The sequence below is a fragment of the Aquarana catesbeiana genome, linkage group LG06 (assembly GCF_042186555.1).
Source record: "Aquarana catesbeiana isolate 2022-GZ linkage group LG06, ASM4218655v1, whole genome shotgun sequence".
Classification (NCBI taxonomy): Eukaryota; Metazoa; Chordata; class Amphibia; order Anura; family Ranidae; genus Aquarana; species Aquarana catesbeiana.
The window spans coordinates 255,941,196-255,967,151 of NC_133329.1; the positions used below are offsets into that span (position 1 = coordinate 255,941,196).

The 25,956-nt window shown below is 44.2% G+C and overlaps 1 protein-coding gene across 4 annotated transcripts in view; it reads right to left on the reverse strand.

Moving 5' to 3' along the window:
- GULP1 (GULP PTB domain containing engulfment adaptor 1) overlaps nt 1–25,956 on the reverse strand; it is a 1,281,953-nt gene that overhangs the window by 265,617 nt on the left and 990,380 nt on the right. For all 4 annotated transcript variants that reach the window (XM_073633218.1, XM_073633220.1, XM_073633217.1 and 1 more), the window contains one exon: nt 14,877–15,014. In XM_073633218.1, the coding sequence (XP_073489319.1) occupies nt 14,877–15,014 (138 nt within the window). The remainder of the gene's footprint in view (nt 1–14,876; nt 15,015–25,956) is intronic.

Below are 25,956 nucleotides of genomic sequence, written 5' to 3' on the forward strand. Positions count from 1 at the left end.
ATGCCGTCCTATCATAATGCCTTCTCAGCATCAATAGACAGGGAGAATCCCTGTTGGCGATTGGAGGTCAGCCAATGATGAAGGCTTGGACCTTAATGGTATTGTCCCTTGCATCCTCCCCAGGATGAAGGGAGGGCTTTTGCCCTCCCTAATACTATTTATGGGACATTGGGACAAGGGAAAAAAGTGGCAGATTCTTGCAAGGGCACTTCAGAACCACAAATCTTGTGCAATTATTCATCATATACAAAGATACACTTCGCTCTGCAAACAAAGATATAGAGCGGCATTGTGCTTCCTACTAGACATGTGCATTCATTCACATTTTTGTAAATATTTTATTATATCTTTTCATGTGACAATACTGAAGAAATGACACTTGGCTACAATGTAAAGTAGTGAATGTACAGCTTGTATAACAGTGTAAATGTGCTGTCCCCTCAAAATAACTCAACACATAGCCATTAATGTTTAAACCGCTGGCAACAAAAGTGAGTACACCCCTAAGTGAAAATATCCAAATTGGGCCCAAAGTGTCAATATTTTGTGTGGCCACCATTATTTTCCAGCACTTCCTTAACCCTCTTGGGCATGGAGTTCACCAGAGCTTCACAGGTTGCCACTGGAGTCCTCTTCCACTTCTCCATGATGACATCCCTGGAGCTGGTGGATGTTAGAGACCTTGCGCTCCTCCACTTTTTGTTTGAGGATGCCTCACAGATGCTCAATAGGGTTTAGGTCTGGAGACATGCTTGGACAGTCCATCACCTTTACCTTCAGGTTCTTTAGCAAGGCAGTGGTTGTCTTGGAGGTGTGCTTGGGGCCGTTATGTTGGAATACTGCCCTGCGGCTCAGTCTCCAAAGGGAGGGGATCATGCTCGGCTTCAGTATGTCACAGCACTTGTTGGCATTCATGGTTCCCTCAATGAACTGTAGCTCCCCAGTGCTAGCAGCACTCATGCAGCCCTAGACCATGACACTCTCACCACCATGCTTGACTGTAGGCAAGACACACTTGTCTTTGTACTCCTCACCTGGTTGCCGCCAAACACGCTTGACACCATTTGAACCGAATAAGTATATATTGGTCTCCTCAGACCACAGGACATGGTTCCAGTAATCCATGTTCTTAGTCTGCTGGCTTTCTTGTGCATCATCTTTAGGAGAGGCTTCCTTCTGGGATGATAGAAATGCAGACCAGTTTGATGCAGCGTGTGATGTATGGTCTGAGCACTGACAAGCTAACCCCCCACCCCTTCAACCTCTGCAGCAATTCTGGCAGCACTCATATGTCTATTTCCCAAAGACAACCTCTGGATGATGCTGAGCACGTGCACTCAACTTCTCTGGTCTACCATGGCGAGGCCTGTTCTGAGTGGAACCTGTCCTGGTAAACCACTGTATGGTCTTGGCCACCGTACTGCAGCTCAGTTTCAGAGTCTTGGCAATCTTCTTTAGCCTAGGTCATCTTTATGTAGAGCAACAATTCTTTTTTTCAGATCCTCTGAGAATTCTTTGCCATGAGGTGCCATGTTGACCTTCCAGTGACCAGTATGAGAGAGTGAGAGCAATAACACCAAATTTAACACACCTGCATCCCATTCACACCTGAGACCCTGTAACAATAATGAGTCACATAACACCGGGCCGGGAAAATGGCTAATCAGCCCAATTTGGACATTTTCACTTAGGGATGTACTCATTTTTGTTGCCAGCAGTTTAGACATTAATGGCTGTGTGTTGAGTTATTTTGAGGGGACAGCAAATTTACACCGTTATACAAGCTGCACACTCACTACTTTATATTGTAGCAAAGTATAATTTCTTCAGTGTTGTCACATGAAAAGATATAATAAAATATTTACAAAAAAAATGAGGGGTGTACTCACTTTTGTGAGATACTGTAGCTGGCTGTAGTAGGAAGTAGACATGTGCACACTGAAATATTTCGTTTCGGAATTTCGTTTTTTGTCCAAAAAAAAAATTTATTTAGTTACTCCCGAAATTCGTTTTTATTTCGTTTTTCGTTAAAAATTGCATTAGTCCGAAAATCCAAATTAATTAAGGTCGAATCTGCCATTGAAGGCTTATGGTGTCTGTCGAATGTTCAAAGAAGATTCGACGGAGCAGTTTAACTGTACGTGTACATTTCCGGTCGAATTTTCTGCCTAAAAGTCAGCTGTAGTAGAATTCTAATGTTGTATGACTAGTAATAATTATATTTATTAATTATTTTACTAGTGAACCAACATTAGATTTTTTCTACAGCCTATGGGTGGATGCATTTGACCGGAACTGTACGATTGCAGCGTCGTACAGTTTAGCTGCTCCGTCGAATCTTCTTTCGAACTTTCGACAGACACCATAAGCCAAAGATTCGACGTTTGTATGTTTTTCGTTGCTTTGTCGAATCTTCGTCGTTCATGTTGAATGGTCTATGTCACAGACATAGCCAGAACAGAGGCTGTTGGAGAGGACTGTATGCAAGCCTGTTGCCTTTTGATTATGGGCCCTGGATTTTCAATGGAACAATACTCTTTGTGAGGTGAATGAGAAATCCAGTCTGAACTGTATTAATCGGACTCAGTCGTGTATATATTGTATGGGGACTCCTTACTGTATATTTGTGTCCCTGAAGAGGGAGGGGGGATTCCTCCAGCAGCCCCCTGCTGATAAGACTGATTCATTCTGTTGGGACACATCCTGTGAGGAGATGCTGGTGTTATCAACCTGTGTTTATGTTAATTGAGAGAGCTGATCACATTAGCCACCAGCCCTGGCTAGGAGACGAATGGTCTAGGCTGAGGAGGGGGGAGATTGTTGTTTGTATTGTTAATTGTAATTAGCTCCAGCTATTGTGTTTATATTAATGTGTGAAGTTCGGTGCCCACAAGACTGTCATCTGGTCTGGGTACATTTTGTAGTAAATTAGGTCATGTTAATTAGGTTAGCTTTGAGTCATCCCTGCTGTATAAAGATCTGTGAGATCTCAAAATAAAGGTAGTTCTGATGTACTCCAAGACTGGTGTTGTCTAGTTCTTGGGGTTCCTATGGCCAGATCCATTGGACTCGTGTTCCAGAACTTAGGAAGCGGTATATGACGGAAGCACTCAAGCGGAGTGTGGGGCGTTCCGTGACATTGGTGGCAAGCAGCGGGAAAGCTTCCTGAAGTCTGAAGTCTGGGACATCCAAACCTCCAACTGGATCCAAGATCAGCATAGCAGACTTCATCACCCCAGCGGAGATATGGACCTGGCATCAGAATTCCCGGGGCTACTGCGGATCATCCTTTCAACGTACACCAGGACTGTGTCTGAGGATGAATACCTGGAGCTCAGGCAGCTGATTCGGGTGGAGCTCTGGATTGCAGCCCTCCGTCTCGCTGGTATAAAACAGGGAAAGTGCTTTCCAACCCAAGAGCAACGGGCCAGTGACCAACGGGCATTGCGGATGGCATTCCTGGGAGAGCAGCCCCAGGAGCAATGGGTGACTGAGTTGGACAGGTTGGTCCAGCAGGAGATAGAGCTGGACAATCGTTATCGGGCTCTGCAATGGCACACAGAGGAGGGATATTTAGGGGAGACAACAGAATGCTCTCCGGAGGGATATGACTTTGGCGGCCCTGGATTGCTGTGGGAGAACCTTACAGATCTTTTTATGTTTGGCGATGAGGGGGAACCTGACCTTGAGGACATGAGAGACTATAGAGAGTCTATGCTCGGTCTTGCAGGGGTCTCAGAGCTCAAACCTGATCTGGACCATTTGCTAAGGAAGGAACAGCATCTGGAAAGGGCATACAGGAAACTGCTAGAACAAGTTCAGCAGCATGCCAGAGAATCGGCAGTGGAAAATCCGGAGATTGCCGTCCCCAAACCTGAAGTGCTGACAACAGGGCAGAGCTCTGCTAACCTCTGTCCAGAAATGATAACATCTTCTGGGTTCCATGGACAGGAGATGGTGAACCTCTATTCCCAGACATCAGTTGCAGAGACATGGGATTTGATAGACTTTTCTGCTGAGGAAGAACAACCTGATGAGCCTCCAGCAGAAGAGCTGCTATCAGGGCCAAAGTTCACTGTGTTCTGCCCAGCACCAACAGTGGCTTCGGCCTTCCTGAGAGAAGAGGTAGTCGGCCTTTCTCCCACAACACTGACAGGGACATGTGATTTTCTGCCAGCAGCATCTATGGAGTTAAAACAAACTTCTCCAGCTGAAGATCTGGTAACTGAACAGAGGGTCCAAGACCTCTGTCCCACACTTTTACCACTTCCAGAGACTGGGGATTTAATAGACATTTCTGTAGAGGAGGAACCACCTAGCAAACCCCCAGCAGAAGTGCTGGCAACCGGACAGAGGGTCCAAGACCTCTGCCCCACACCTGCAGCAATTGTGGAGGCTCAGGGTGAGAAGATGGCAATCACTTCCCAGCAGCAGATACAGGGGAAGAAGGGAGAGGAGGTGTGTGTTGTCCCTCCTAAACAGTTGGCCAGGGTGGTGGAAGTGGGCTTTCCTCCCCAGCAAAGATCCGTGTACCTGGGAGACAGTACCATCGACATGTCGTCCCAGCAGCCAGATGAGGGAATGGAAAAGGAAGCAGCCGGCTCACCTCCCCAATGGCAGCTACACAGTTTGGGAGTGGAGGAAGCCATTCGCCTGCCCCAACAGTTAGCCGGAGCAGAGGATGCGGAGTCCCCAGCAGAAGTGCTGGCAACAGGGCAGAGTGCTACCAACCTCTGCCCAGCACCAGCAACAACTACAGAGTTCCAGGGAGGCGGGGCAGTCGGCCTCCCTCTCCAACAGTTAGCCGGAACAGATGGTGTGGGGTTTCCAGCAGAAGGGCTGGCAACAGGGCCGAGGACTGCTGGACTCTGCCCTCAACTAACAGAGGATGGATTTCCTGTGAAGGTGGATGGGACTTCAGTCTCCACCTGTATACTCCAGGGATGCTGGGCAGTGGGCCCAGATCCCCAACAGCATGACAGAGTGAGCCCAGACACCCTGTCTTCTCTCCAGCGGCAGAAAGGATTCCAGGGAGAAGAGCCAGTCCAGGCCTCTCCCCAGCGGCAGATATGTTCTCTGAGAGAGGCAGAGGTTGGCTGGGTGAGTGATACTCTGTTTGGAATAATTTATTTGGGGTACTGTGTGGGTACAGGCAGTAGAGGACTGGAGCTGTTTACTAACTTCGGAGTCAACCCGTCTGGGGTCTCCTCCTGTGTTAGTCTCCTGCCGAAAGGGGAGAAATGTCACAGACATAGCCAGAACAGAGGCTGTTGGAGAGGACTGTATGCAAGCCTGTTGCCTTTTGATTATGGGCCCTGGATTTTCAATGGAACAATACTCTTTGTGAGGTGAATGAGAAATCCAGTCTGAACTGTATTAATCGGACTCAGTCGTGTATATATTGTATGGGGACTCCTTACTGTATATTTGTGTCCCTGAAGAGGGAGGGGGGATTCCTCCAGCAGCCCCCTGCTGATAAGACTGATTCATTCTGTTGGGACACATCCTGTGAGGAGATGCTGGTGTTATCAACCTGTGTTTATATTAATTGAGAGAGCTGATCACATTAGCCACCAGCCCTGGCTAGGAGACGAATGGTCTAGGCTGAGGAGGGGGGAGATTGTTGTTTGTATTGTTAATTGTAATTAGCTCCAGCTATTGTGTTTATATTAATGTGTGAAGCTCGGTGCCCACAAGACTGTCATCTGGTCTGGGTACATTTTGTAGTAAATTAGGTCATGTTAATTAGGTTAGCTTTGAGTCATCCCTGCTGTATAAAGATCTGTGAGATCTCAAAATAAAGGTAGTTCTGATGTACTCCAAGATTGGTGTTGTCTAGTTCTTGGGGTTCCTATGGCCAGATCCATTGGACTCGTGTTCCAGAACTTAGGAAGGGGTATATGATGGAAGCACTCAAGCGGAGTGTGGGGCGTTCCGTGACAGTCTACTCTACCCCAACAGTCAGCCAACTTTCACATTTGTTTCTCAATCTCCAAGTGCAATGGCGGGCACGGCATCCGACGTTGTGTCAGATATTGATATGGCATTATAATATAGAATCTATAATAATAAATCCTCCCCCACAACACAGGCAGCCTCTGAGGCCATCACAACACTAGCAATACTAGTATCACTATCAAGTTCACAACACTAACACAATAGCAGCAGATTATTATTATTAAGTTAAGTTGAACTGTAGCTTGCTTCAATATTGTTCTGCTGCTGTGCTTATGCTTAATTGCTAAATAATTCAGGTTCTCTGATAAACGGACCAGCTAAGATTGACTATCTTCTGAAATGATTCAGTGTGTGTGTCTCTCTCTGCTTGCAAATCGTAAGTGAAAGTAAGTTGGCTGTACGTGTGTACTTAGTTATTTTACTGCCCTTCCTCTTTGGTTACAATCGGCCAATAACATTCATCATCATCATTTTAATTTTACTTCCCCCACCCAATTCCAGCAGCGATCTTTTCTCTCTATGTTGAATCTTTTCTCTCTATGTCGAAACTTTTCTCTCTGTCGAATCTTTTCTCTTTATGTCGAATCTTTTCTCTCTATGTAGAATAATCTTGGACTAATAGAGTTAAGGTTAGGCACACTCGACCACAGGTCCAATAGACACAGATTGCTATTGTCAGCGTCATGTCGAATCTCCTATCTATATCGAACTGTTGTCTCAACGAAAACGAAAATAAAGCATTAGTTTATGTTGGATTTTTCGGGTTTCGTATTCTGCACTTTTGTTATCGTTTGTTAAAACCATAACGAAAATACCTTAAATTCAGACGAAAATGCATTCGGACAAAAACGAATGCACATGTCTAGTAGGAAGCACAATGCCGCTCTATATCTTTGTTTGCAGAGCGAAGTGTGTCCTTGTATATGATGAATAATTGCACAAGCTTTGTGGTTCTGAAGTGCCCTTGCAAAGAATCTATCACTTTTTCCCCTTGTCCCAATGTCCCATAAATAGATAGTATTAGGGAGGGCAAAAGCCATGTCATAACACAGAGATCCCTCACTGGACTGGGTACAAAGAACTGTGAAGGTGATAGCTTCACCCAAGTAGAGCTGGGTGAAAGGCCCATTCTGTATTATTAGATATTCAGACCTGCAAGAGGGAGCAAAACAAAACACAACATAACATAACAAAAGAGGGGCACAATCCTATCCTCCACTGGAATAGCCGTGACCCTAAGTAAAGCCACCTTGACATTGCACAAGGTCCCTTTTAGGTAATCAAAGATGATCCAGAAACTACAAAGTGCCAAAGAAGGCACATGGCATATACTACCAAAGTCCTTACATACAGGGGTGACTTGGCCATGGGTCATGACAGTCCCCATTCAACAATTGTTGAATTGACTGTTCCAACGTATTCTTTACATATTCAGAGTAGCATTTATTGCTTTCTTTTCATTTATTGCTTTCTTCCTGATAAAGCAGGCTTTTGTCCTATGAAATGCGTTGAAGAAGTTATAAGCAATCAACACCTCAGTTATTACACCACAAGTGGGGATAATATTGATGACTGTCCTTATCTTCGATCACTGTACCATGTAATATATGTATTTGCATTATGCCAAGATGTATTTTCTTGTGAACTGGCTAGAATGTTTTTCTATTCTGTATTTTCTTGTGAACTGGCTGGAAGGCTTTTCTATTCTGTTCATGCAAAAAGCTTTTTTATATGTGTAATAATAACATTAAGTATTTTTATCCACATTTGGTTGTAGTACCATGAAAATCCTAATGAAAATGTATTTTTTCTATTTTGAAGGTTTGTTTTTCACTAGTATTTACTGTATGGCTCTCATTTTTATTTTGTGATAAAACATGCCTGGTTACTTCCTCTTAAATTGCAGCTTAATAAAAAGTGTATATGCTGTGCATCAAGTATATACTATATTTCTGACTGTTGTCTCTGAAAAAATACAATGTAATTTTTTTGCATTTATTTTGTCTATCCTTCCTAAATTGGGGCCTGCTAAAGCTGCTTATATAGTCTGAATTGAGTCTGTACAAACATTTGCAGCCCAACCAAGTTCCCTAGTTTCTCTCCAGCAACTATAACATATTTTTGGCTATTATATCTGAAATGTTGCACTCATTTTTATTACAGGATAACTGCCTCTCTGGAATGTGGGGTTTTGTTTTAAAAAATGTTTTTGTGATTGTTTGCAGTACCGTGAGAAAAGAAGATCAGAAACAAAACAATGAAACTGTTTTGCCACTGGCCAATTGGTACAAAGTTAACGGATTTAGTTTTATTTGTAAGAGTAAATCTTCCTATAGCTTTCAAATCTGGAATGTTTGCTTTTTCCATCATTTAATTTATTTCTATTACTGTTGCATAAAGAGTCAGCTGTCACAGCCAAAACTACCCAAAAAAACCCCATTTTTTTTTCTAGTGAAATTAAACAGATTGGGGTGCTGTTGTAGTTAGGCCATGCCAAGCCAAGCATGCTCCTATGCATTAAGATAAAAAGCCTTCTGTGTGCAACAGCCCCCCTCAGCACCCCAATACTTACCTGAGCCCCATCTCGATCCAGGGCACGAAAAACTCAGCTGTCCAGGACTCTCCCTCCTCATTGGCTGAGACAGCAGAGAAGCATCACTGGCTCAGTAAGCCAATGAAGAGAGAGAGGGCGTGGGGCAGGGCCATGGCTCCATGTCTGAATGGGAGCTGTGGCTTGGCTTGGGTGCCTCCATAGCAAGTTGCTTGCTGTGAGGGCACTCAACAGGAGGGAGGGGCCTGGAGCACCGAGGAGGGACCCCAGAGGAGGAGGAGCTGTGCTGCTCTGTGAAAAAACACTGCACAGAGCAGGCAAGTATAACGTGTTTGTTATTTTTACACAAAAAATAAAATAATAAACTTTGGTATCACTTTAGTGCTCCTCTTAGCAAAAGCAATACTTCATGGCATGTTAAAAAATGTAAATTGTAAAGAACAGCCAGTGATGGAGGAGCTGGCATACAACCATTTATATGTACAATTTTGCTATCCGACAGATTCATCTTTTCCTGGAGTTCATGTCCAAAATTATTCCTAAGGGGGTCTCCTCTTCTCATGCCCATTGCTATACCCTGTCAGGAACCATGAAATTAGGCCGAGACAGAAGTACAGTTTAAATCACACTTGTTTAATAATAAAAGTAAAAAGAACAAACGTAGTCAAAACATAGCCAAAGTTCATTAACCGGAACGGATAGTCAGCCAAGCTAGAAGTCAGGGATCAATGTAGTGGAACAGCAAGCAGGATCTGGAGCCAAAAGGGATGTCAGCAAAGCAAGTCTTGAACAGGATCGCAGGAGATAGTTACTGTGATATTGACCAAGGCGAAGGCAGAGATCCTCTGGACTGGACGGCTTAAGTAGGCAGGGCTGACGAGCAGGATATCATCAGCAGATGAGTAACTGTGGAGAGATAGGAGCTGGCAATTAGCTGACAGCTGAGCAGCCAGCTCAGAGAAGGAAGGGCTGAGCCCAGCCTTGACATTACCCCATCCTTAATTACCCCTCCCTCGGAGGACCATCAGGCTTGAGGGGGAAGCATCTATGGAAATCACGGAGGAGGACAGGGGCATGTATGTCAGAGGAAGAGACCCAAGAGCGTTCCTCCAGACCGTACCGTTTTCCAGGTACTGTATGTGCCCACGGAACCTACTAGAGTCAACAATGGACTTTATTTCATACTCCTCATGGTTCTCAACCTGTACAGGGTGAGTATGTGGCACCAAAGGTTTTAATAAGGAGACATGAAATACATTTGAAATACGCATATTAGAAGGAAGGTCTAATGCATAAGCCACTGGGTTAATCCTGCGAGGTGTGAACTTCAGTGAGGGAACACGAAGTTGGAGGTTGTGAGATGACAGCCAGACTCTGTCCCCAAACTGTCCCCAATACGCAGGCAGGCGTCTGCGGTCAGCATGGAGTCTGTACCTATCATTAGCATGACGCAAAGCCATGACACAAAGCCTCCTGGACTTGTGCCCAAGTGGAACAAAGACCACAGAGATGTTCCTCCAATGCAGGAATACTCTGCAGAACAAATGAGTCAGGCAACATGGAAGGTTGGAAACCATAATTCGAGTTAAACAGGGACAATCGGGAAGCAGAATTCAAGGCACTGTTGTGAGCAAACTGCCCACGGTAATAGGTCTGACCAGTAGTTATGATGGTCAGAAATATAGCAACGTAGGAATTGCTCCAAGAACTGATTGGCTCATTCTGCGGCCCCATTAGACCGTGGGTGATACGGAGAGGAGAAAGCAAGCTGAATTCCCAACTGTGCACAAAAGGCTGCACAAACTGACTACCCCTGTCCAAGACAATCACCTTGGGTAACCCATGTACGCAAAAGATCTCCCAAGCAAAAATGGAAGCCAGTTCCTTAGAAGTAGGCAACTTAAGTGGAATACAATGACACATCTTTGAGAACCGGTCAACCACCATAAGTATTACTGTGTTACCCAGGGAGTTAGGTAACTCCACAATGAAATCCATAAACAGGTGAGTCCAGGGCCTCTCTCCATTGGGTATGGGTTGTAGGAGGCCCACTGGAAGGTGTTGCGGAGTCTTACTCTGAGCACACACAGAACAGGCAGCTACGAAGGCAGTTATTGCAGCACGTAGACTAGGCCACCAGAATTGTTGGGAATTGGCCCAAAAGAGTTGATTCTTCCCAGGATGGCCAGCAGCCTTGGGAGAATGGTATGTCTGGAGCACGGCAGTACAGAGACTCTCTGGGACAAAGCAGCGGTCACAAGGTTTCTCAGAAGGAGCATGGACCTGAGCAGCAAGAATTTTGTCACCCAAAGGAGAAGTGAGACTGGTGTGAACCGTAGCCACAATACGATCAGGAGGAATCACAGGAACCGGAACCAACTCCAACATGGAAGTGGAGGAAAATTGTCGTGACAAGGCATCAGCCCTTACATTCTTAGTACCGGGTAAGAATGAGACAATGTAATTGAAACTTGACAAGAAAAGAGCCCATCGCGTCATTCTGGGAGAGAGGCGTTAAGTCTCAGACAAGAATGTGAGATTCTTATGGTCAGTAAGAATGAGAACTGGCACAGTGGTACCTTCAAGGAGATGTCTCCTTTCTTTCAGGGCTAAAATGATCGCCAACAGCTCTCTGTCACCAATCTCGTAATTGCACTCAGCAGGTGACAATTTCTTGGAAAAGTAGCCACAAGGATGCTTAGTGCTCTCAGAGGTAGGACGTTGAGACAGAAGGGGGCCAACACCAGTCTCAGAAGCATCAACCTCAAGGATAAAGGGTAACCTAGGATCAGGATCTGCCAACACAGGAGCAGAAACAAAGGCAGCCTTGAGACTCTCAAAGGCCTTAATGGACTCCGAAGACCAACTCTGTGGATTACCGTCCTTTCTGGTCATATCAGTCAGGGGCTTGACCAGAGACTAGAAGTTACGAATAAATATCCGATAATAGTTGGCAAAGCCCAGGAAACGCTGCAGAGGACGTAAACCCATGGGTCGGGGCCACTGTAGAACTGCCGAAAGTTTCTCTGGGTCCATCGAAAAACCAGCAGTGGAAATTACATAACCCAGGAATTTAACCTGTTCACGATGGAACTTGCACTTCTCCAGTTTACAATAGAGATTGTTCTCTCTTCCGCAGAGAGACAAGTGAAGCCCAAGTGCATGGGTTCACCTTTACTGACCAACTCGGTACCAGGAGGCATGGGAGGTAAAGGAGGCACGGTTGGGACTGCAAAGCTCGGAGACAAACATACAGGAAGCTTCCGCAAGCGCTCCATAAAAGAGAGTCTTTCTCTGAGTCTGAAGTCAATGAGGATGGCAAACGTGATCAACTTCTCCAGCTCAGTGGGTATATCTCGGACTGCTATCTCATCCTCGATGGTATCCAAGAGACCATGAGAAAAAGCAGCCATGAGGGCCTCATTGTTCCACGCAACCTCTGCTGCCAGAGTACGGAATTCAATGGCATAGTCGGCAACAGTTCTTGTACTCTGTTCAATGGACATGAGGCACTTGGCAGCAGAAGTGGAGCATGCGGGAACGTCAAATACCCTTTTAAACAAAGCCACAAACTCAGGGTAGCTTAAGACAACAGGTTTTTGCGTCTCCCATAGAGAGTTTGCCCAGGCCAAGGCTCTCTCTGAAAGCAAACCTCCTTTGCTTCTGTCCGTGGGAAACGCCTGGAGCAGCACTTCAAAGTATATCTCAACCTGGTTGAGAAACCCTCTGCATTGGACTGGATCGCCCCCAAATCGCTGGGGAAGCGGAGCGGAACCAGACATGCCTCCTAAAGAGGTAATACTCGAGGCGGGTGCCTGCACAGAGATTGGAGCAGCGGCAGGGTCGGCCTGCGACATAGATTGTTTCCCAGGGCGGCCACAATGGGAGATTCCAGGTGAGCCATGCGACTCAGGAGCATTTGTAACGCCATGGCAAACTGATCCATGCGGTGATCCTGGTCAACCAATCTGGAAAAAATATTACCAACAAGTAGATTGACTGCATCTTCTGAATTCATGGCCTTCGCCTACTGACAGAAACCAGGAAATCAGGCCAAGACAGAAGTACTGTTAAATCACACTTGTTTAATAATAAAAGTAAAAAGAACAAACATAGTCAAAACATAGCCAAAGTTCAGTAACCGGAACAGATAGTCAGCCAAGCCAGAAGTCAGGGATCAATGTAGTGGAACCATATATTAAATAAATGTAGCGCTAAATCAACATGTATAAGTGATTAATGTGCACGTGCATATAATGTCCCAAATAATGCCGTGTGGCTGTCAACACAAAAGTCCACAATCAGGGTAAATGATCCATGTGGCAATACATGCAACTTCTCAACGATGTACTCAGAAGTCTTCAAGGTAAGTAAAAAGATGGAATACGCTTACCAGCTGAGTTGGATTCTATTGCCATAAGCATAGAATCAGTAAGACTTTGTGCCACCAGGGGCAAAAACATGAGGTGATGGAGGCAAGGGTAGAGCCTCTATGGTGGAGGCAAGGGTAGAGCCTCTCTCGGCTATGGATGTCCCTTCTGGTCCACTAGAACTGGGTCAGAGATGGTGTCCACAGATCAATAGTTCCTTGATGAATCAGAACATGTGGAGAAAAAAGGGATACTTCCACATAGTGTAACTCCGTATTTTTATTACTAAAAAATCGCAGTACAGGGAGCAAAAATTAAAACGTGATCACGAATAAAAGCAGTGTATGAGGTAAATAAAACCTTGGTTTTATTTACCTCATACACTGCTTTTATTCGTGATCACGTTTTAATTTTTGCTCCCTGTACTGCGATTTTTTAGTAATAAAAATACGGAGTTACACTATGTGGAAGTATCCCTTTTTTCTCCACATGTTCTGATTCATCAAGGAACTATTGATCTGTGGACACCATCTCTGACCCAGTTCTAGTGGACCAGAAGGGACATCCATAGCCGAGAGAGGCTCTACCCTTGCCTCCACCATAGAGGCTCTACCCTTGCCTCCATCACCTCATGTTTTTGCCCCTGGTGGCACAAAGTCTTACTGATTCTATGCTTATGGCAATAGAATCCAACTCAGCTGGTAAGCGTATTCCATCTTTTTACTTACCTTGAAGACTTCTGAGTACATCGTTGAGAAGTTGCATGTATTGCCACAAGGATCATTTACCCTGATTGTGGACTTTTGTGTTGACAGCCACACGGCATTATTTGGGACATTATATGCACGTGCACATTTATCACTTATACATGTTGATTTAGCGCCACATTTATTTAATATATGGTATTCATTCTTGTCACATGGTTTGTAGCAGCTTACTCACTCACTGTCCATCCTCATTTTTTAGGGTAGCGCAATAATTATTCCCTTCAATGTAGTGGAACAGCAAGCAGGATCCAGAGCCAGAAGGGATGTCAGCAAAGCAAGCCTTGAACAGGATCGCAGGAGATAGTTGCTGTGATATTGACCAAGGTGAAGGCAGAGATACTCTGGACTGGACGGCTTAAGTAGACAGGACTGATGAGCAGGATATTATCAACAGCTGAGTAACTGTGGAGAGACAGGAGCTGGCAATTACTTGACAGCTGAACGGCCAGCTCAGAGAAGGAAGGGGTGAGCCCAGCCCTGACACACCCTCCCTGTAGTGCACATTATTTATTTATTTATTATAGGTACTTATATAGCAGTATTATGAATAATCTGCTGTAGCCCCTTCTCTTCTCCTTTTACCATAGGTTCTTTTAGTACAACACTTTATGGTCAAAGGCAAATACAGAAAGAAAGAAGAACAGTTTCCTCACTGTTTATATAAACTGCATGTTGCAATTAAGGGATCTAGACTCTTTTAGGGAAAAGGGAACACTGGCTAGTTTCCCTCACTGGCAGGGTTTTTTTTGTATCACTGAACAGCTTAAGTATCTTCATACAATATTAATGGCATACATGTAACATTTTGTTTTTATGGGATATTACTATTTCAGGTATTTCCAGCATGTAAGAGTTCTCTGTGTTTAGTTTGAGATTTCCCAATTAGTCGTGCAAATTCAAGCCACAATTTAGTTTTCTCCGAAGCTTCAATCAATTAAATTGTTTTATTTATAAGAAATGTTCTGGTTCGCTTGATTACTTGTCTGACACAAAGAGCTATGTGGAATAACAAAGGGCAGATCAGTCTTAATTTATAGCCACATAAAGCAAAGCATGGGAAGAAATACAAATGAAACATCTTGATCTGTTTTCTCATGACAAGTTGGAGCCATTAATGAAGATAAACATCTGGAGATTTCATCTGATTCTAAGTCGTTATAGCAGTTTCTTGCCAAGCCAAACCCTTTTCATGTAGGACAAAAAACACCCTAAAACATCTGGCATACTTACACATTTCTCACTATCGAACACATAGCACAAGTGCTTATTTGACTCCGAATCCTTGCATATATATGTAAAAATCCGCTTGTCTGTTTTATCGTCGGCACAAAACGATATCCTGTGTAACTGGCAATTGTGCAGGACTTCCTATAAACAGAGAAAAATTGGCTGACTTGAACTTGATTATAATTCATGTTGACAGGTTGTATTTATTACAGCAAAGCTTTAAATGTCCAAAAGTGACGTCACAAAGAAATCAAGACCTGTATGCTGTTGAGTTTTTAGCAATGTAGCAGCCAGAACTTCATCTAAAAAGCAACACATATTAGGAAAGTTTCTTGTCTCAATAGTTATTTGTTTCTCAGCCATAAGCCTTTTAGGTTTCAGAGATGCAGGAAGTTACATGAACCATCCAATGTTTCCACAAGTTTTAATTTAGATTACCTTACAAAACAACCTTTTCTTTATTTTCTATCAAGATTCGACTAGTTTCTCATTATCCCTTTACATAAATTATCGAGACACATGTTGAGAATACTCTCTGAAAAAACTATTAAAAACTGTCTTTATCTGCATCCATTGACATGCACATCGCAGCTCGGTCCTGCCCCCATGTTCCCACATTACAGGATTTAATTGAAACCCATGAGGAGAAAGATATAGACCAGCACCGCTGCAGATGGGTACAGCACTGGATCAAGTTAGGACTCAGATAATTATAAAGGGAGCTGAGAGGACTATACAACTAGTGGGACATTTTTACCCTAATGCAGGGAATGCATTAGGGTTAAAAACGTCTAGTCTTTAAAACCATTTTAAGTAATTTGTGTGGTAACCTTCACTTTTTTACTGCCTTGCTCTTTAGGATTTTACATTACAGTATTTTTTTTTTTTTTTACAGTAATTACCATCCTTGCTTATGGACTGCTGAAATAAATCAGTTACAGATAACCCAAGTATAGGCTGTGTTTTCAGTCTATGCTAATTGAAAGGCTCTCTTTAAAGTTAGAATTTGAAGAATGGAAACACAGGACATGTTGGGGGACACAGGCATCCAACATTCCCAGAAATGTATGCAAAAGAATCTTATGGAGGCTGCAGTGCTAAAATGGAAGTAAAGTAGGAGGCATGGGTTGCTGATGAGGCAAGTATAAAATCCCTTTAATTGCAGTACTATTCATCTAGATTATTTTTTAACCTGACAGTTTCTCTTTAATACATATTTTTAACAATATCATGCTTATGATATTAACATGTTGGCCCTCTTGTTTCAACACTTTGAGCCAGTGATCTCAGAACAAATATAAAAAAATATTGGACTTTTAACTTTTGTCAGACTCTTTGGATCTGAGTACTTGTTCTGGGTCAGTGGCTGTGAAAGTATTGAAGCCAGAGAAGCAGCATGGATACATATCCAGATACCTTACACTTTTTAAATACTTTGTATTTGTCTTACGTTAGGTTTACTTAAAAGGCAAAAACTAGCATTGCTATCACATATCACTTATGATAAGATGATAAGAAATCTCATTAACAAAATGGATGGTTTTAAACTATCATTTCATCCAGGACATCTAGCTGTGACAATTAATATTTAAAGCAGAACCCCCCCCCCCCCTTTTTTTTTTTGCTTACCTTGTGGCAGGGTTCTCCACGCATTACTCACCCGTTCAGCGGAGCCAGCGCTGTCCTGCCGAGATCCTCTTATTTGCAGCCATCACTGGGGTCCAGGGTCGGCATGTTTGTGTGTGACATCATCAAGAGGCTGCCCACTCTTCTGTGTTCAGCCAGCAGGCCTCCCAATGACATGCCGGTTTCTAGGCCTGCCCCTCCCCACCTTCTGAATGAAAGACTAAGGATATGATGTACATATCCCCAGCTTAGGTTAATGGTATGTATAGGAGGTAGTACCAAAAAGGAAAACAAAAAAAAGGCTGATACTGATGTAGCAGAGCGGAGAAGGGGTGGAAAGGACGGAAGTTTGATGTGAGGGTGAAGATCTGCTTTAAACAAAAGGAGGAAGACAATAAGCCTAGGTAATTAAGATGATTTTCCAAAGTTTATAAATGGGATTGAATTTGGAAGGAGGTGCCAAGGTTGAAGTTACCTTGTACTAATAAGTAAAAAATAATTTCTAGGCAGAGATACTTTATCATTGTGACCAGGACTTGCTTAAATAAGTAACCAATCCCATTGAATACATTATCACTTACATCTCAGCCTCTGGTTGTAATAATTCTGTATGGGAGACTGAGTTCTGGCCCAGCAGGCATTCTACAGTATGCATTTAGTCATGAAATTTGCACCCTTTTAATTCTAATTTATACAAAGGTATACAAAATCCTTGTTACTGAGTTCCTGCAGATCATCAACCTCTTGAATGCATACTAAAAACACCATTCAGATGATGATATTGTAAATATGTGCTTTTAAAGGGGGTGTTAATTAGTAATTAATTAATAAATGATCAGTTGTGGGCTTTGAATGGAGCATACTGCAGAGAAATGACAAGTGGGCAGGGAGCAATCAGTCCGTTTAAAGGAAAAGGGCCAGGAGCATAGCCTCAGGCAAGATGCAGTTGAACTGGAGGTAAAGTTAAATCCTGCTGATCTGTGTATGAGTGTAAACTCTGGTGAAAATATAGGGACATTTGGGGATCTCCTGAAGGTTTGACAGGTATTAACAAGGGTTTTTACCCCAGTGAAAATGTAGCTACATTGGGGTTGATTTACTAAAACTAGAGAGTGCAACATCTTGTGCCGTTGTGTGTGGTAGCCAATCAGCTTCTAACTTCAGCTTGTTCAATTATGCTTTCACAAAAAAACTAGAAGCAGATTGGTTTCTATCCAGAACTGCACCAGATTTTGCACACAGGTTTTTTGCTTCTTTTTGTTGTTTATGTGTATTGTATTCTTGAAAACCCTAATAAAACGATATTAAAAAAATATAATTGTATACCACAGCTTTATATTTAACTTTTTGCTTGGAGATCCACTTTATTTATTTGAGGTAGGCTTTTCAATGAGGTCACTAGAGCCCAAGCTGTGCATTCATTTGGTATGAGGTGCAGGAGTGAGAAGATTTTGATGGTTGAACAGTTAAGATTGATGGGGAACTGTATCTTAGGAAAGCATTTTCTATTACAAGACATCTAACAGAGAACAGGATACGTGATCTATAGCAGCATATATCCTTTAGGGTTAGCAAGCCAAATTCCTCCAGTAGGATTTACAACATCAGACAAAAATGTATATTCCCCTGAAAATATGTCTGATAAGGTAAATTACCTATATCACTGACAGTTTCAATACAATAAGTATCCCAGTCGTGCCATTCCCTGCTTTGAATGATTCATGCACGGGTTATGTATTTTAATCAGATTATATATATATATATATATATATATATATATATATATATATATATATATAAAAATAAATACACACACACACATACATGTTAGTATCTTTTGTATTTTTTTAGGTTATTTTAGTACATTTATAGAACAATGGTGCCATCCAATGGTTGATGTTTCAAACTACAGCTTCTTTGACATCGCTGTTCACATTCATACCACTGAAAAAGTAACCAGCCTAGAGCAGAAATTAATGCATTGACAATTAATTGCATGTTGTAAGCAATTTAGTCTTTCAGATAACTCAAATTGTATTTAAAAAAACTGGAACAACTGTAGAGATAAAAACTGCCTTTGCTCCTTTCTCCAATCATTTCCACTAAAACAAATTGAACAAGTGGGTTCTGCATGTAGACAAAAGCAAACCAAGTAAATTAGTAATGACAACTAGAAGTAGGGCATAGTGGATCAGGACTAGGCTGTAGAGTCAAAAGCAATGGGAGTAAATGGCAAAACCATGGGGCATGAGTTCAGCCGATAAGCCTTGTCTAGTTTGCTACAGTCTCATTGGCTAAAATTTCAGAAACTGGCATTGCTACACAGCCATTGGCTGCCTTTCAGCAATGCAGCAGCGCTGAGGCTGAGCCATGTTCCGCACTATGAAGTGAGGTGATGGGCAGTGCGGATGACAGGTTTCTCCCATATCAGCCGGCCGGACCATCAAACCCGCCCCCCCTGGCCGGCCAGCCAACCCCGATGGCCACCCAAGCCCCCCCTTCACTGGCCATTAGCCATTCTACTGTATTTGTCTTATAGGCAGTAGTACAGCATGAGCAGCACAGCCATTACTTTCACAGGCTGTCACTGAAACCGGCCTCCCGGTAGTCCCAATGGCCAGTACATGCCTGCCTACAGTAAGGTAAAGAGTGATGCAGGAAGGATCCAACCCACTATTTTTATGCCTTATTCAACTATTTTCCTTGCTATATTAAGTACATCATATTTACTACTCCTAATCACCATTCAAATTTGTTAAGTTGCCCCGGATTAATTAGGGATTTAAAATAAATGAAGGTAAAATATAAATAATAACTCTCATAAACAACTATAATTTGCACCTTTAGAAATTAAAAAATAATACCATTAAAAATTTGTAATAAAACAATTCAAATTGATGTCAATGCTTAACCCACTGGGAGCCAACATATTCATTTTGTAGATCCATTTCGTCTCATGTGGGATCTCTTCTCATATTCATCTCTCTCCAATGTTTTGTAATCTTATCAATACCATAGAATGTTAACAGTCTTGGATTCTTATTATGAGCTTATTTGAAGTGCTTCAATACACTGTGCTTAGTGTATCACTTCCTTATATTGTTCACATGCTCACTGATCCATTTACTTAGCTTCCTAGTAGTTCTACCTAGGTACTGGAGGGAACAAGGGCACTCCAGCACGGAGGAAATATTGGTGCTATTGCACAAAATAAGGGGGTTTAGCTTAACCACTTGCTGAACGCCCTATAATAGTTTTACTGCTACGGGGCTGCCTCTGTGCAGGATCACGTATTTATATGTGATCCTGAACTTCCGGGTAGGAGGGCGTGAATGCGTGTCGCTGGCAGCTTGCTCCCACTGTGATTTTACACAAAACTGCAGTCTGCCTATGTATATGTAGCACTGTCCCCGTAGGGCTTGCTGAATGTTGACTTAATAGGTCTCTCATTGGTTACCTGCAGCTGGTTGCCAATGGTTCCCACTTAGGTGCAGAGGGTTTCCCACTTGTTAGCTGAGGGTCCTTGCATGGTTGCTAAGGATTTCCCACTCTGTTGCTATGAGTTCCCTCTTGGTTGCTGAGGATTACCCACTATGTTCCTAGGGGTTCCCTCTTGGTTGCTGAGAGCTCCGGCTTGTTTGCTAGGAGCTCCCACTTGTTCCACCCTTTCTCCCGCTTGCTCATTACTCAAAGACCAGTCCAGGGTATTTGGAGTTTTGTATTTTATTTGGAACTTGGATGGGAGAAGGGATGAGTGGGATACTCCAGCCTGAACTATTCACAATAGATGAGGACAACTCTCACTTGGCCTCATTAGATTATCTGTGGAAGCAGATACACTGCTTAAACCATACAGCCACATGTATGGAAAGGTTAAGTCTTCTTGCTCTCACTAGCAGCAGACTTGATGCACCAAATTATCTTCAAGACTAGGGATGAGCCAGCAGTTTGAGTCGAACAATAGTTCGACTCGAACATTGGGTGCTCGTTTGTTCTAAAACTAACTGAACATATGGGGCATTCGCGGGAAATTTGAGCACCATGGAACGCCCCATAATGCATTGCAAGATCGCAGTGCATTGCTGTATGATGACTGGCCAAAGCACGCACCTGACCCGCATGCTTTGGCCAATCACAGCGCGCTCTGCTTATGGCTCTCATAATTTGCCAAAGGCACAGTGCCTTTGGCCAATCATGGCTCAGGGGGACTAGGTCCACGCCCCACACTATATAAGGCTGCTTACATAGCGGCCGTGTGTAGTGTTGTTGGCGTGGACAGAGAGATAGTGTCAGGGCTGGATCAGCCCTTCCTTCTCTGAGCTGGCCGCTCAGCTGTCAGCTAATTGCCAGCTCTCATCTTTCTCCACAGTTAACCAGCTGTTGTGGATCTGCTCGTCAGTCCCGCCTACTTAAAGATCTTCAGCTCACTTCATTCCTGCCTTCGGCTTGGTCACATCACAAGAAACCATCTCCTGCGTTCTTGTTTAAAGACTGGCTTTTTCTGACATCCTGGATCATTTCCACTATTGGTTTTTCGATGGACCCAGAGAAACTGTCGGCAGTCCTACAGTGGCCTCGACCCGTGGGGTTACGTCCTCTGCAGCGTTTCCTGGGTTTTGCCAACTATTATCGGAAGTTTATTTGTAACTTCTCATCTCTGGTTAAGCCCCTGACTGATATGACCAGAAAGGACGGTAATCCACAGAGTTGGTCTTCGGAGTCCATTAAGGCCTTTGAGAGTCTCAAGGTTGCCTTTCTTTCTGCTCCTGTGTTGGCACATCCTGATCCTAGGTTACCTTTTATCCTTGAGGTTGATGCTTCTGAGACTGGTGTTGGCGCCCTTCTGTCTCAACGTCCTACCTCTGAGAGTGCTATGCATCCTTGTGGCTACTTTTCCAAGAAATTGTCACCTGCCGAGTGCGTGACAGAGAGCTGTTGGCAATCATTTTAGCCCTAAAAGAATGGAGACATCTCCTCGAAGGTACCACTGTGCCGGTTCTCATTTTTACTGACCATAAGAATCTCACATTCTTGTCTGAGGCTAAACGTCTCTCTCCCAGAAGGGCACAATGGGCTCTTGTCAAGTTTCAATTACACTGTCTCATTCTTACCCGGTACTAAGAATGTAAGGGCTGACGCCTTGTCACAACAATTTTCCCTCACTTCCAAGTTGGAGTCGGTTCCAGTTCCGGCTCTGTGAACCTTTTGTGCACAGCTGGGAATTCAGCTTGCTTTCTCCTCTGCTTATCACCCGCACTCTAATGGGGCCGCAGAATGAGCCAATCAGTCCTTGGAGCAATTCCTACTTTGCTATATTTCTGACCATCACAACAACTGGTCAGACCTATTACCATGGGCAGAGTTTGCTCACAACAGTGCCTTGAATTCTGCTTCCCGATTGTCTCCATTTATGGTGAATTATGATTTCCAACCTTCCATGTTGCCTGACTCGTTTGTTCCGCAGAGTATTCCTGCGCTAGAGGAGCATCTCCATGGTCTTCGTTCCACTTGGGCACAAGTCCAGGAGGCTTTGCGTCATGCTAATGATAGGTAAAGACTCCATGCTGACCACAGACACCTGCCTGCACCATGTTGGGGACAGGGTCTGGATGTCATCTCGCAACCTCCGACTTCATGTTCCCTCACTGAAGTTCGCACCTCGGTTTATTGGGCCTTTCCTTATCCTTCGCAGGATTAACCCAGTGGCTTACGCGTAGGACCTTCCTCCTAGTATGCGCATCTCAAATGTGTTTCATGTCTCCTTATTGAAACCGTTGGTCTGCAACCGCTTTACCACCTCGGTGCCATGTCCTCACCCTATACAGGTTGAGAACCACGAGGAGTATGAGGTTCAATCCATTGTTGACTCCCGTAGGTTACGGACGCATACAGTACCTGGTGCATTGGAAGGGGTACGGTCCAGAGGAACGCTCCTGGGTCTCATCCTCGGACGTAGATGCTCCTGCCCTCCTCCGCGATTTCCATAGACGGTTCCCCTCAAGCCCGGTGGTCCTCCGAGGGGGAGGGGTCGTTGAGGAGGGGGGTACTGTCAGGGCTGGCTCAGCCCTTCCTTCTCTGAGCTGTCCGCTCAGCTGTCAGCTAATTGCCAGCTCTCATCTCTCTCCACAGTTAACCAGCTGTTGTGGATCTGCTCGTCTGTCCCGCCTACTTAAAGATCTCCAGCTCACTTCATTCCTGCCTTCACCTTGGTCACATCACAAGAAACCATCTCCTGCGTTCCTGTTTAAAGACTGGCTTTGCTGACATCCCTTCTGGCTCCTTATCCTACTTGCTGTTCCGCTACTTGGATCCCTGAGTTTTGGCCTGGCTGATTACCCGATCTGGTTACTGAACTCTGGCTTGACTGATTACCCGATTTGGTTACTGAACTTTGGCTTGGCTGACTACCCGATCCGGTTACTGGACTCTGGCTATGCTTTGACTACGCTTACTCTAGCGTATTTACCTTTTTATTTTTATCAATAAACAAGTGTGATTTTACTGTACTTCTGTCAAATATATATATATATATATATATATATATATATATATATATATATACACATACACACACTCTGCATTCAGCCTAGACTTTATATTCAGTGTTTACTCTATAGTCAGTCATTGCATCTATATATATATATATATATATATATATATATATATATATATATATATATATATACACACACACACACACACTCAGTCTAGTGTATATATATATATATATATATATATATATATATATATATATATACACAGATCTGGCCAAGGTCACAAAAAAATTTTTGCTGCATAATCCTTAAATGGAAGACGTTTGGGATGACCAGAACCCTTCTTAGAGCTGGCCGTCCGGCCAAACTGAGCTATCGGGGGAGAAGAGCCTCGGTTAGAGAGGAAAAGAAGAACCCAAAGATCACTGTGGCTGAACTCCAGAGATGCAGTGGGGAGATGGGAGAAAGTTGTAGAAAGTCAACTATCACTGCAGCCCTCCACCAGTCGGGGCTTTATGGCAGAGTGGCACGACGGAAGCCTCTCCTCAGTGCAAGAGACATGAAAGCCTGCATGGAGTTTGTTAAAAAAACACCTGAAGGACTCCAACATGGTGAGAAATAAGATTCTTTGGTCTGATGAGACCAAGATAGAACTTTTTGGCCTTATTTCTAAGTGGTATGTGTGGAGAAAACCAGGCACTGCTCATCACCTGTCCAATACAGTCCCAACAGTGAAGCATGGTGGTGGCAGCATCATGCTGTGGGGGTGTTTTTCAGCTGCAGGGACAGGACGACTGGTTGCAATTGAGGGAAAGATGAATGCGGCCAAGTACAGGGATATCCTGGACGAAAACCTTCTCCAGAGTGCTTAGGACCTCAGACTGGGCCGAAGGTTTACCTTCCAACAAGACAATGACCCTAAGCACACAGCTAAAATAACAAAGGAGTGGCTTCACAACTCCGTGACTGTTCTTGAATGGCCCAGACAGAGCCCTGACTTAAACCCAATTAAGGATCTCTGGAGAGACCTAAAAATGGCTGTCTACCAACGTTTACCATCCAACCTGACATCCAATGTACGGAGGAGTCCCCAGAATTTTTCAACCACAGTGTCGGTTATATGCTGCTGGAGGATGCGCAGCAATTTGAAGGCTCCAATGTTGGTTCACAGGTTGAGGAAGGGAGCAACGTAAGCCCAGAGAGAGGGGGTGCCAAAGAAGGACAAGACACTGGCAGTCATGTTCCCCCAGCTGCAGCATACTGCCAAGTTTGCTCCAGTGATGAGGAGGGAGGGGATGATGAGGTCACTGACTGTACTTGGGTGCCTGAGAGAAGAGAGAAGGAGGTGGAGGAGGAGGAGGCACAACTCCAATGAGCCAGGATGTCCTCTAGGGGCAGCTTAAGGGCAGCCACCCCATTGCATCACAGAGCAGAGCTCTGTGGGTGCAGGGCGCTGCTGACTCTCTGCTGACTTTTAAAAGTTCCTTGGTGTGGACCATTTTTGACACGTGTGCAGCAGATTGCACCATTGCGATTTGCAACCTATGTCTGAAGCGGAGGCCAGAGCAGCAGCCACTTGGGCACAACATGCTTGACCAAACATATGACGACCTGCCATACAGTCCGTTGGCAACAGCACTTGAAAGACCCTCATCATAGAAAAAGGCGCACTTCTCCTTGCTTCTCATCTGGGATCTCCAACCATACTATACCTCCAGTCCTCTCAAAAACCTGTACTGAAAGGAATGAAGGTACAGCAATAGGTGTCCCAAGTACTTGCAGCCAATCTGCTACCAGTACACCACCAATTGGTTTTAGCAGGCAAATTTCTCTACCCCAGTTGCTGAACCATAAAAAGAAATTTGGTCCCAGCCATCCACATGCTCAGCATCTAAATGTTAGGCCAAATTGCTAGCACTACAACTGCTGCCTTTTCAGCTGGTAGACTCTGCCCCCTTTCGTGAATTTGTGGAATGTGCTGTACCTCAGTGGCAGGTTCCAAAACGCCATTTCTTTTCACGGAAGGCCATTCTGGCTCTCTACCGGCATGTGGAAGGCAATGTTTTGGCTTCGTTGGACAGGGCGGTCAGCAATAAGGTTCATATTACCGCTGACTAATGGTCCAGCAGGCATGGGCAGGGACATTACCTTTTCTTCATGGAGCACTGGGTAACTCTGCTGGCAGCTGGGAAGGATGCAGGACAGGGTTCAGTGTTGTTGGAGCTTGTTCTGCCACCACGCCTCCAAAAAGTCTATGGTCATACAATGCCAGTGTTTGGCTGGCTGACATTCAAAGGGAATGCAACCTGCCCACCAACTGCGTCATTTGTGACATGCCCACCAGGTGGAACTCAATGTTGGCAATGCAGCAGCGGCTGCACACACAGCAGAGGGCCATCAATAAGTACCTGTGCGAGTATGGCACCAGGACATGGTCAGGGGAGCTTGGCTTCTTTTTGCCACGCCAGTGGCTACTGATCAAGGATGCATGCACTGTCCTGTCACCATTTGAGGAGGCCACAAGGATGGTGAGCAGAGACAATGCATGCATCAGTGACACTGTCCCTCTTCATGGAATCATGGACAGGGCACAGCGGGGCCCCTTTTATCCAGATAGCATTCCTGCGGGCCTGCCAAACACACAGGAAGAGGAGGAGAATTGTGTCAGCATGGATGTAGAGGATAACACTCAGCAGCAGTCTTCAAGGGATGGTTTTCAGTACCCAGAAACCCAAGGAGTTGTACGTGGCTGGGAGGAGGTAGTTATGGATAATGTGATTCTTGGTGACCCAGAGGACTCAGAATCAAATGCCTCTGCAAACTTATGCTGCATGGCCTCCCTGATTCTGCAAAGCCTGCCAAAGGACCCTAGGATTCGTGGTATCAAAGAGAGGGATCATTACTTGTTGGCAACCCTTCTTGATCCACGTTACAAGGGTAAAGTTGCAGAACTCATCCTGCAT